General features: G+C 29.1%; 1 protein-coding gene across 2 annotated transcripts; it reads left to right on the top strand.

Moving 5' to 3' along the window:
• The first annotated feature begins 116 nt into the window (after positions 1-116).
• LOC100746707 (telomere-associated protein RIF1) lies at positions 117-12,488 on the top strand. Of its 2 annotated transcripts, none has more exons than XM_012390360.3 (16): positions 117-529; positions 614-916; positions 1,093-1,296; positions 1,414-1,708; positions 1,772-2,118; positions 2,197-2,791; positions 2,876-3,078; positions 3,179-3,322; positions 3,413-3,578; positions 3,658-3,865; positions 3,953-4,176; positions 4,307-4,594; positions 4,798-7,425; positions 7,642-9,200; positions 9,284-9,581; positions 9,688-12,488. In XM_012390360.3, the coding sequence occupies exons 2-16, from the start codon at positions 819-821 to the stop codon at positions 10,402-10,404; spliced, it is 7,974 nt and encodes a 2,657-aa protein (XP_012245783.1). In that variant the 5' UTR covers positions 117-529; positions 614-818; the 3' UTR covers positions 10,405-12,488. The 2 variants fall into 2 exon arrangements, with proteins under 2 accessions (XP_012245783.1, XP_012245782.1); XM_012390359.3 differs by having other exon boundaries at positions 4,307-4,699.
• Positions 12,489-13,483: the final 995 nt, after the last annotated feature.

The raw sequence follows: 13,483 nt of genomic DNA, 5'->3' as shown, positions 1-13,483 counted from the left end.
TTAAACAAATATTCAATTTTATCTTTGTTCTACCTACATAGTCGTGGATCTGTACATTACAATTTACAATGTACATTAGTGCGTCACAGTCGAGTGAGTCGAGTCAACTTCAGTTTTAGTTTAATATTTGAGCATCACGTGGTAGGGATACATATTTTGGCGGACAGACGATTTTTACTGATACGCATTTTTCGAATTGTATTACGCAGTTTACAAAGTGCCTCTATAATTTAGATACGTAACAAAATAAAGGATATTTTTGTCTTAATAATTAACATAATTCCTTGATTAGATGTAGCGAAAATCTATTGAAAACGGTATCTGAAGTTTACGTGCACTTTGCAAACTCGCCGGGAATGTGAAACGTTAAACTGTTGTATACCCAATTGTATCTCTTTCCAAAAACAAAACTTGTTTTCGTTGGTTGCATTGTGGTTTCCTGACACAAAGAAAAAAGCGGGGAGAGGGAAAAAAAGGTAGGAGAAAGGAAAACGTAAACAGAGAAATGAAGAAAGAGCTGAAGTAGAAGGTGTGTGGCAATATGCGCTGTGTATTAATGCGTACTAATACTTAATAATTGCTTACTACAACCTGTTTTCTCGGCTGTTTGTAGGAGATAGTCTTTGCAGATATCGAATGTCTATAAAAAAAGATTTCCGAAAGGAATCAGTAAACGATTTCATTTTAATTTCGTGTGATATATTAGTAAGAGCGCAGAACATCTTATTTTAATTTTCGTGGAAAATTCTTCGTAAACACATTTTTGATGAGATGAACGAAATTCCATTGTAATTCTTTGAAAGACGAAGATTTGTAGAATGGCTTCTAACATGCAATCTTTCCCGCGAATGCTGAAAATGCTGCGGGAAAATAGCAATATCAAGGAAAAACGTGAAGCTTTAACCTATATCCGCAGGTACGAATTTTGATATTCTTATCTGTAAATTCATATATATATATATATATTACCTTATTTTATTTATACCATATCATATTTTAATTATAATAATATTATTAGCTTTTTTATATAAAATATATTGTATTGTAATATGTAGATTTTGTTAAACTTGCTAATAATTATGTTACTTTCAGTAACAGTAAAAAATTAGAATCTACAAAATCTATTAAAGAAGAGCAATATAAGGAATTATGTAAACTGGTTATAGATGCATTTGCAAATGGAAATAATGACATACAGAATGAAGCATATGAAACATTAAATGTAGTTATTCAGGACTTCAAAGATCATACTTTAAATTTATTTGAAGCTATGTGGCAGATAAGTCCAAAAAATAGGTTTGTTTATATAAAATTTTAAATTTTAATAGTTTTTGTTAGTGGTAAACTATAATTTTATTGGTTTATGTAAGCATTAATAATTTCAGTAACTTCTTTCAATCATTGCAATTTCAGATTAAAAATTCTTAAGTTATTAGAGGTAGTTGAAGACAATGCTATATCAACATTTGCTTATGACGCATATGCTGTAAACTTCTTTAATAATTGTATGTGTACAATACAAACAAATACAATGCCATGGACGGCATCAAATGCATGCGTAGATAATCTACAAGCGTTGATAGATGCAGAAAGTAAGCCACTATCAGATGACCAAAGGGTAGAAGAAGAAACAATTAACTATTGTATAACTTTATTAAGAAGATTGTATAAAGTGGCTGCAACAACATCAGATATTAAAGTTCAAAGAGTATGTAAGCAATATTTGTAATATTACAAAAATATAAAAATACTAAATTGAATGTCTTTACAGTTTCATGCCCTGTTAATGGATAAAGTAATACTGTTAGCTTATATGGGTCATAAAAGACAAAGAGGTCCTGCTTTAAAACTTTTACAACAAGCTTTAGCTACAAATATAGTATCACATGTTCGTACTAAACTAGCACCTGCATGGACTCGTTATATAGCAACGTTACAGTCTACATACTGCAAACGTATGTTACTTTTAGTATCTACATGTGAATTAGATTGGGCTACACAATGGAATGTTAGTATTCAGTTTCTTGGTGTGGACCTCCATCGTGGTGCTGGTTTAATAAATAATTTATTAAGTGTTGAAGAAAAAGCATTTAAATCTACAGATACAATTATACGCAGGTATATATAACGCTTATATCAATAATTATATTTTTCATTAAAAATTAGAAATAATGATGATAATATTTTATGGTACAGGCAAGCATTTCTTTCATGGAAATTACTGGTGGACAATTTTGCTTTAGACCCACAAGAACTTGCTACTGCTAGACGAGTAAAATTGTTATGCATTCCATTGAATGCCAAAAATAGTAAAACTGAATTAATAGCATTAACAAAGTTAGAAGTTTGGTGGCATGTAATTATTAAGCTTTATAAAGACATTCAAAAATTTGTTAATCCTGTAATCACACAGTTTTTAAATTTTTGTTTTGGACCTCTTGGAGATACACCATTATTATCTTCAAAGTTTGATGTGGTAGCCTCACCAGGAAAAAGATTTTTTAAAACAAAAGTTGTTGCTGTGGATGCTTTATGTCAACTTCTTGTCACAAAACAAGATAGTTATACTGCTCCAATTTTGGAAGAAAGACTTCCGCATCCTATATCTGATGTTGTCTTTCGAGAATGTTATAAAAGTATAATTCACAGTGTAGGAGAAGCTCTGCTTGTACTGAGCCAACTTACAAATGCAGAAATGAAAAACAGATATCAATTTGGTAAAATACTATGGACAAGCTTGGTCAGTTATGTAAAAATTAAAATTAGATCAGAATCAAAAGTTGCAGAAAAGGTTGGTTTAAATATTATTAATGAAAAATACATGACTGTTTTAAAATACATTTATATAAAATAATTGCTAAATGATATTTTACAGGAAATTATGTATAAAGATATGACACGAGTTATTACAGAATTAACAAACTATGCTGGGGATAAACCAATGATTAAAGATTTGATTCTTGACACAATCTTATTTGAAATTGCTGATTTAAGTACAGATTTTGATTTTCAAGATGATACATTGTCAAAATTGGTATTCAAATTTCTACAAACATCAATTCTAAATAAAGCTGAAAAGTGAGTATTGATACAAATATATATTAGTACTAATACTAGTGCAACATATGTTATTGTTATAAAAAGATGCACTGAAATATATTATAACTGTCTCTTTAAGGAATCATTATAAAGCATTAAAATGTCTTTTTTGGCAATGTATTAAGTCTCAAAAGAAAAACGTGTATTATTTACATGCATTTAATTGTCTGAAAGAAATGCATGAAAAAATATACTTACTATTAAATGCAGAAGATAAAAATGAGTAAGTTATAGGCAATTTAAAATAGTAATTAATATTAATTATAAAGTTAATTTTATCTTACCTTTTTATTATTTTTACAATATTTTCCAGATCTGTTATTCTTGAATTATGGTTTATTTTGGCATGTGTATTAGGAGAATACATGAGTGATATACAAGAAATTAATGAAGGAAGTACTACAGAACATAACTTTAAAACTGTTGAATCTATTGTAGCATTTCCATTTATGTATATACATTTGGAGGACCACAAACAGGTTAATTTTATTAAATAATTCATAACTTCTAAATTACATATATAAACTTTTATCTTAGTTTGTATGCTATTTATGGTAGGTTCAAGAAGTAGCAAAGGCTTGGAAATGTTTATATAAGCATTTCGAAATGCGAACAGATCTTATAACAACAGTAAAATCAAACGAAATTTTGTTAAATATTGCAAGTATTATGCAACATTGTTTAACAGAAAATGGAGGGTCTTCTAATCTTATTTTAAACTGTTTAGACATTTTGCTGAAAACTATCAACTATAAGCTTTTATTGGGTATGTTACTGATTTAACGGAAGTTTGGAAAGAAACAACCTTAATGAATGTATAAGATAAATATTTAATTTTCAATCTAACTTTCAGCGAATACAGAAGTTCCATCTATTATACATCTTATCGTGGATCTTGTCATGTACTTTTTATCCCATAAAAAAACTAAAGAATGTGAACGTGCTCTTAAAGCACTGTCAGCAGTAATTATTACTATCTATGGATATAATGCAGAAAAAGCAATATTATATTTGCTCGTTTGTAAACCTGCTATTGAACTCATGCTTCAATCTGAATTAGAAATGCTACATAAAGAGGTATACACATACTTTTTAATATAGTTTTATATTTAGTTGATATAATATTCATTTAATTGATGAATATTCTACAATATTTAATTGAATATATAATAAAAATAGAATTAACCTTAAAATATTTCATTTGTAGATAGCAAGTACATGGGAAAGTGTAATTATAATTTTTAAAGGACTTGGTAAACTAATAAATTATAGTCTTCTTTCATCTTACAAAAAAATAATTATTAAAGCATTAAATCATTCAAGTCTTGATATACAAGTTCAAACAATGTCTCTCTTCCAATTGAAAAATGCGTTATGTGATAGTCCTAAATTAATATTGGAAGAAATTGAAAAAGAAGTAGGGAAAAATAAGATATTAAGCGAGGCTGAAATTACAAAAATGAAAAATGATCAAATTGAAAAGTCACTAAACCAAGTAAGTAGTGGTTTCTTAAAAGGAACTAATAGCCAAAAATTAGTTAAGGAATCAGAACCAGTCAAAAATACAGAAAAGAAAGTATCAATTGACACCGAGTCACAGGTATATACATATATATATATATATATACAGGAATTTATGTAATAATTGTAAATATGTTTCTTCTGTAACTGTTATACTTTGCATTTTTTCAATTACAGGATTATGTTTTCATTAAAACAAACTTAAAGTTTGATGTCAATCGCTTGACAGAACACCAGAAAGAGTCTTTGAAACGAAGGAAAGAAGATATTGCAGCATTGTATAATGATTTATCACAATCTTCATCACAAGATACTCAAAATTTACAAGAATGGTTTGATAAAAAAAGTAAAAGTTTAGGAGAAGCAGAGAAAGATCATAACAAAAAAGATAATATTTCAATAAGAAATATGTTGGATGATGATGCAAATAAAGAAAACAAAATTGAAATGAAGGAATTAGAAGCAGTTAGTAAATCAATTGCTGAAAATGATACAAAATCAACAGACAACGTTGAACAAAATATACCATTAGAATCCATACAAAAAGCAAAAGATAATGCTTACAGTAATGAAAATTTGCTTATAGAAGAAGATCAAATGATAACGGTGAAAAATGCTTATGACAATACAGATCCAGAAACTTCAGCAGATTTAGATGCTAATACACAAGAGAAATCTTTAGAAAATAAAGATGACAAAAGTCTATCTCCATCTATGTTAGATAGTAGTAAACGACGCAATCGTTATAATGTTGCTGTAAAGCCTGTTACTCCGTCAAAACTTGAAGAAATTATTTATAATCAACCGGGACAGTCAAACACAAATAAAATTTTGCGAAGCAGCTTAAAGACGAAATTAATCCACGACAAGTCTGAAATAATTAATAAACAAAAAGCACCGGAAAATGTAGAAAATAAATTGACCAAAGAAGAAAAAAGAGGTATTAAACGAAAATCAATTTCAGATAGTGAAAGCGAAACAACTAATGCGCGTCAACGAAGGAAAGTTCTCTTAACGGAGACAGCTAGTGATAGCGATAGGTGTGAATCTGTAGAAAATGATAATGCAGCAACGAGTGTAATAGCAATTGATGAAGCGAATTTAAGCCAACGTACTAGGAATGAAATATCTCGTTTACGTATAAATATGGTATTTGACAGTCCCTTATCACGTAGTCGGCGATCCAAATGTTGTGATGATAAAAAGCAACCAGAAGAAAACAAAGGTGCTAATATTGCAAAGAGAGAAGCGAAAAATAGAGGCAGACCTAGGAGATCGGATAAAGTTGAAGTTAAAAAAGGTGAAGATACAAGAAAGATCTTACAAAATAAAAAGAGTGGATTAGAAGAACAAAGAAAAGTCAAAGAAAATACAAAAGAAGAAACTGCAGAGACAGAAGTTAATTTAAAAAGTATACCAAATAATAAGTGCGATTTACTTAATACCGAAAGAGCTATTGAAATTAATGATACTGTTCAAAATATTAAATTTACTGAAGGTAGAAGTCACACTCAAAATGATATGGAAGATGTAGTAGAAGATTCACAAGCATTATCTAAATTAGATAAAAGTAAATTATCAAAAGTAAGAATTGAACTTAACAAAATTGAAGATACAAAAGCTATTTCACAGAATAAAAAGAATTCATTAGAAGGAGAAAAAGAAGTAGGGGAAAAGAAACAAAAAGAAAATGTACAGACAGAAATTACTTCAAAAAGTATATCAGATGATAAATGTGATTTACTTTATACAAAAAAATCTACTGAAAATAATGTTGAAGTAGTTAATAATAATAAATCATATAGCGAAACACAAATTTTAAATCAAGATCTTAAGTCCATAGAAGGAAAAAATCAAACTCAAGATGATGCAGAAGATATAGTAGAAAGTTCCCAAGAAACATTAGAATTGTTAAAAAAATGTACTGAAAAACAATGTTTTATTAAAATTAATAAAGTGGACGATATTTCTCCTTTGATGAAATGCTGTGATGCTACAGCTGAGAATGAGGAAGTAGCTAAAATTGTTTCAAATGATTGTGATGACGACAATATCAAAGTTCCTAAAGATAATGTTAAGGAATTTGAAGAAACCAATGAAATCAGTATCAGTGAACCAAAGATTTCAACTCCTATTATTGAAAATAACTTATGTGATAATGAAAAGGATAGTGTATCTGAAATGCAAAAAGTAAATGATGGATCAGCGTTTAAATCCTTGCTTGAGTTAACATCGCCTAAAAGTAATATCAAACGCCAGACAAAATTAAAAACCTTTTCAGCACAAGGACGTGCAGCTCATATGTTAGGGTTAGTAACAAAACAAGCAAGAATGGAAGCTGAAGACCATGTAATAAATTTAGATGAAGAACATACAGTTAAAAGAGTAAAATCCAAAGATACGGACAATGATATGTTGCTTGGAAAAAAAGAACAAGCACCTATGTTGAAAGAAGTTGATAAAATAACAGCAACATGTAGCAGCAGACAAGAGAAAATTTTTAATAATATGAGGTCAACAGATTATTGTTCTTCCCCTCCAATAAAATTATTTTCTAATTTGAAAAATGATGGAGAAAAAGTTTTCACAAAAGCTGACAAATCAGTAGATTGCATATCTGCACAAACTGATGCTCAAACTGATAAAATAGGTGAAGAAACCATGCTTCAAGTAGATGAATTGCCAATTCTAGAATGGTCAAGTGCAAATCCACCTTCATTGACTGCATCTCCAAGCGCAAGTATATTGAAACGTCAACGTCAATATATTCCAGAACCTGATCCTGAAGCTGTAACTCCTAGTAAGGTAATCTTTTTCAAATGTATAACAACAGGCTATTTGATAAAATATAAAAATATGATTTTATTTATAATTTTATTTATAATTTACATATTTTTATAATTATATTGATATAATACAAAAAATAAATATTTTTATAAAATAAATATAATAGATATTTTTTAACGTAATTTTAGAATCCATTAAGACATGTTAATTGTGATATATTATATTTTATTATAGCGAAAAAGAGTAAGCTTTGCGGATCCTCCAGTTTCAAAGGAAATGGGATATGAAATTACATCTACTGACTCAATCTATAAAGCTACTAAATTTACTTCACGTGGACTAGTACGTAAGGATTCGCCGTTAAGGTCAAAACAAATTAAGCAGAAATTGGTATCAACAGACTCAGATAAGTTGGAAAAAGATGAAGAAACTGATGTGACAAATGCATCCGAAGTTGACATACAATGTGAAAGAGAAAACGAATTATTGACAAAAATAGCTGAAGAATTAGAATATTCAGAGAATGTTACTATAGATACTGATGTGCAAATGTGTAATTCTGTAGAAGATGAGTCAACAAATGCAGTTCCAATGCCAAATAATATTAAAATTAATAATTTAAATATTGAACTTGAAATTACCCAAGATTCAACGTCTTCCAAACATGTAAAACGGACATTTACAAGCAAAATAGATCAAAGTCAAAAAGATGAAATTTTGGAAGTATCAAAAGATTGTAATGTTAGTTTAGAAAATAATGAATTTGATCATTCAATGACACAGGAAGACATGTTTACTGGAATAGATACTAAACATAATGATTTTGTTGAAGAAAGGACTTCTGATGTTGATACAAGCGCTATAGAAAATACATCTATTATGAATAATTCATTAGATCTGCTGAAATTCAATGTTCAGGACAATTCTATAATAAAACATTCATCAGAAAAACATGCGAATTCTGAATATTTAGACGATACAATAGATGCAGCAAACCTTACTGTATTGAATTCTTCAGCAAACTCAGACGAAATTTTCTGCGGAAAATTAATAAGGACTAGTACACAAGCAACTGAGAATATGCAAGAGAATATCCAAGAACAAGATACTCTACCCGTTACAGATTCAGTATTTGGAAGCTTACCTTCAAGTCAAGACGGTGAGAATACAAGCGAATTTAATGTAGAAACTCCACATGCAGAATTATTAGATTCTATTCAACCTATATATCCCACATTAATACAGTGTAAAGAACCTATAACATCTATCATTGATCATTTGACTAATCCTCTTTGGGTGCAACATTTACTTAAGTGTTTTAAACATAGAAATGTTCAAACCATTGGAGATCTCGCCCAATTATCTGAACGTGAAATAAACAGAATTCCAGTAAAGAGTAATTCAAAAGTTGAATTTGTAAAAAATGTTTTAAAATGCTTTGAGAAAAAACATGCTGAAAAAGTATCAAATAACAACGAAGTATCATCTGTAAATATTAATGTACCTGCATCTACACAGAAAGTAACGACCGAAGATCAAGCGATAAAAAGCAGCACTGATGAAATACGTAATGAATTAATAAATCATATACCATTAAGCCAGTCAAGCTCTAGTACAGTTTTTAACAATGTTGTAATCGATAAGAATGCATGTAAGATGTTTAAGGAAACAACAGAATCAGCTTCAAATGAATTGTCAAATATGCTTACAGTTGATGCTTCTAAAACTAATTCTCAAGCAATGTATGAAGTTGCACAAACGACTGGATCAGAATCATCAAATGTGACAACTACGTATGTTAATAATAGTATTAAATTATGTATTTATTCTTCTTTTCTTTATGATGATTGTATAACAAAATTCTGTTTTTATTTAGACAAATTACGAGTATGCCAGCATCATCTAAGGTTACCATTTCTACATCAGAAAATGATACTGAAAATTCTAGCTCTTGCGCTAGAAATGCAGTGACAACAACACAAGCAACAAAAACTGTTGGAACCTGTACTAGTATTGACTCTATTTATCTATCCAAAGCAGGAGCGAATAAAGCGACAAAATCGGTTGCAGCACAAATGGCTTTGGAAGACCTTTTGGATGAGATAGATGTTAACTTAGTGCTAGAAAGTGCAGTAAGGAGATGTACTCCAGAAAAACTTCTTCTACAATATAAAGTAAATATTTTGTTTGTATTTCCATATGACGTTTCATCACAGCTCTAATGCTAATTAAAAATTAAAAGATATTTAGCTGAAAATATACAATTATTTGTTTTTGCAGAACAAAATGAGACATGTATCACAGGTGGAATTGGAAAGTGAAACCATCAGAATGCTTGGCACTGAAAATAGAAAAAATTCTAATGAAGTAATATTGAAGATGGCATGCCGTGCTTGTGGAGTGAATAAAGTTTTGCTTCGGCTTCCTGATATTTTCAGTGCTGACAAACAATTTTTTGTAAAAGTATTGAATACATATAAAAAAAAGATAAAGACCAGTGATTGTTTGGATATTCTCGATTTTAACGAAGTTAAGGATGCTGTTTATGAAAAATGTATATCTTCAGAACTTGCTGAAATGTTGTCCAAAAAATTGAAAGAAGAAGAACAACAGGGGATAAGGAAGCCTATGACAGAATTATCTAGTTTAAACGCTATGTTAAAAAGAATGCCAATGGATGTAATCATTAGCCATACAGTCGCAAATGATGAATTAATACCACCGCGTGTCGTTTTAGATATAGCATTGCAAAATAATAGTCCAGCTGACATAGCGCAAGCTTTGGAATCTCAATCTTCTCCTGTTATGGAGAATATTTTCAGTAAACTTTGGTCTTCCCAGTTTGCAGTCGAATGTATCGAACAATTCTGTGAATCGAAAGAGGATTTATTAAAGATTTTTGAAGCAGTCAGTTCGAAGTTCAGTCGGGAAGATCTTCTCCAAGTATTCTATGAATCTATGAAGGCTAAACTAATGGTAAAACAAGAGAATGACTAAAACAAGTGTTTTTATTTACTGATCGATTCATGATCTTTGTGTATGATATTTATTATTAATATTATTTGTAATTCTCAATGATATGATCCTTGACAACACTGACATGTATTATAGTATCGTTTTCTTCGCAAATTAAATTTTACGGAGAAATCTATCGATAGTATTATGTTATGGCATGACATATATTAACAGCTTTGTACTAAGATATAGAAGGTATTTATTAAGAGAATAATTGTCTCAATGATTTAATATCTTAAAATTCTGGTTGTAATTATATCGAATACCATCAATATCTGACTTAACTAAATATGCTTACTATAGTTGTTATGTTCTCATGTATTGTTTATTATGTAAAAAAAACAACATTTTTATTTAATTTTCGATTATTTTTACATTTATTTCGTCTATTTCGTAAAGTCAATAATGTAATATGCAATAGCTCCAATTATAATTGGACATATTATTTTTATCGATGATTTGTAATTCCAATTTTGAGAATGTAAAAATAGCTACTTTGTATTATGTGATTGCTAGATTACTCATACAGAGAAGTACTTGAGACGTGACTATAAATTGAACCTTTTTGTAAATGTTATGTCATATAAAAGAAAAATACCCTCTGAGCAAGTAAGGATACTCGATAAGACTTAATGCAATAAAATACTGACTGACAGATTAATAGAATATGTTTCATTTCAAACGATGATCGTGCCACTACTTTGATTTTGGTGCGTTCAAAGAAAAGTATTCTATTTCAGTTAAAGTTAGAAATGAAAATTCAACTTATATAAATCTACTATACAAGCTACACATACAACGTCTATTAATTTTAAAGTATACAATATTGTAAATATTACGGATGTAGATTAACTGTAATAATAATTGTTGAAAAAATACCAATATAATCAGTTGGCTATGTATTGGTTACTATGTTGTTAATCTGTTTAGAAGTCAAGGATCAAATATGAATATTTAACACCTAGTTCTTACTAAATTGAGATGGAAAATTCAAGTCATAGTTTTCACAAGATTCCTTGTCTTAATTTAGGAAGAAAGGAAGAAAAAATTTGGAACAAAGTTAGAAAAAAGCTTTTGTTTCCATGTAAAAACTGTGTTCAAACTTTAAAGTATTTTGCACAGACTGGTACTTCAGAGATTATACATTTAAGTACTCTTTTTTGAAAAAAATCTATTTTATAGGTAGTCTTTTGCGACTGTTTGCATTGAAAATAGAGGAGAAAGGAAGGATAAAAGCATAAAACAATGCGTATGTATTTTTAAACGTGAATTGACCAAAAGACAGATTCAAATAAGTTCATATTTTTTACTGAAAGCTTGTTCATAATTAACAGTAACTTGAGAAGTTTAATTGCTGATATTAAAAATATCTTATATCAATAGATTTCATGAAATCTCTCATTAATATTAATCGTATCTCCACTGATTGTAATAAAAGCCAGCTATTTTTATCAAATGCTTTATTATTCTTTAGGATGTATATGAATATGTATAACATCTCAACATTACATGATCTGTGAATGAGAAAGTTGTTATTATTTGACTGTTACCATTCTTATGTTATTATCAATTGCCAGTTATTTTCTTTCGTGCAAATAAGTAAATTTAATCGTTAAAATTTTTCTTGCCATGAGATTCATCTGCAATGGATATTGAGCGAGTACTAACAATTGATTTGATTTGACATTTTCATGTTGAGATGTTACATAGTTTAGAAGTAATGTTGTACATACGAGATAGGTACCTTGACAGACAAGATGCACTTGTACCCGTCATATCGCTATAATAATGATAAAAAAAAGTACACATATAGTAAAAAATATAAAAAAAAAGAACGTTAAATATACAATAATGGATGGTTATGAACATTTACTACCGATTATAAGGAATGATAAGCTTTAAATATTAGAAGTAAGCATTTTTACAACGTTCTTTAGATATAATAACGACATATTTATCGTTATAAGCGCATGCTAATATCGATGTGAGATGTACGAGTGCCTCGAACAAGCAGATAATTATACATTTTCAAAGATTGACATTTTGCAAACGTTCGGGTCTTACTTTACGAAAAACAAGATCTAACGGCAACAATAATAATTTTTCATTAGTGAAAATCTATAGGTAGGGATAAATCGATATGTGTTTATGATTAGTCATTTTCTCCGTATGTCTCACAAGTTAGTGTTTTAAGTAAAATATCTTAAAAAAGGCAGCTTGCTCCTTTCTGCGTTACAGTTTGGTATGATTTATCAGTACGAAGGAAAACAAAATTTCTTCAGTTTTATTAATTAGAATTTATGTTTTAGAATTTAATTTTCGGAAACTTATTTCTCCAATGAACGTTCTAGCCGTTAATTTTTAAAATGAAGATTCTAAAAGAGAAAGAAAATAGAAAAAAAAAGAAGGGAAGAAAGATTAATCGAAGGTTGCACCAATTGTTTCTTTTTTAGGATTAATAACTGCAAAAGCAATTTTGTTGCACGTATCTTTCCAAAGAAGTCTAGTTTACGTAGTAATTTGTGGCTTTTAAATTTTCAAGATTTCTTAATTGGAAAAGTCCGTATGTGATAAAAGTAACTATTTATTTATTCGTGTGAATATGAAATTTAAATTATTGGCAGATATCGTACTTCTCTTTATCTAATCTGATCGAAAGGAGCTATATACTTCTGCTAATGCATTAACCATATACATACGTGTAAACGATTTCAGTTGCAGTTTAAACGGTATATACATAGGTTTTCTTGGGTCTTAAACAATATGATACACGTAACAATGATAAATTGTATAATAGATTATACACGTATCCATGTGTGACCTGTAATGATAAATCAATATTTTATACAAATTGATAAGACACAATAAATGAATTTTATAGTCGACCTGTATGCATTTTATCTGAAAACCTGCTTCGCAACACTTGCAGACATTTCGCGAGTGATTTTGATTTTCTCCATTTCTATTTTTAAAAGCAAAGTTGTGGTCGTTTTCGAAAAATCGTTCAACTACAATTATTATATCGTTCATGCACAAAGATTACAGCGGTAATGTTATCAAA

This window comes from Bombus impatiens, unplaced genomic scaffold (assembly GCF_000188095.3).
Source record: "Bombus impatiens unplaced genomic scaffold, BIMP_2.2 scf_0765, whole genome shotgun sequence".
Classification (NCBI taxonomy): Eukaryota; Metazoa; Arthropoda; class Insecta; order Hymenoptera; family Apidae; genus Bombus; species Bombus impatiens.
The sequence above is the reverse complement of the archived record's forward strand: the minus strand, read 5'-3'. Positions and strand labels throughout refer to the sequence as shown.

Bases quoted from the DNA above. Each gene is read 5' to 3' on its own strand.
- LOC100746707 (XM_012390359.3), top strand. From the start codon at position 819: ATGGCTTCTAACATGCAATCTTTCCCGCGAATGCTGAAAATGCTGCGG. The intron at 3,323-3,412 runs GTAAGTTATAGG...AATATTTTCCAG, and splicing joins AATGCAGAAGATAAAAATGA to ATCTGTTATTCTTGAATTAT. The intron at 9,201-9,283 runs GTATGTTAATAA...GTTTTTATTTAG, and splicing joins TCATCAAATGTGACAACTAC to ACAAATTACGAGTATGCCAG.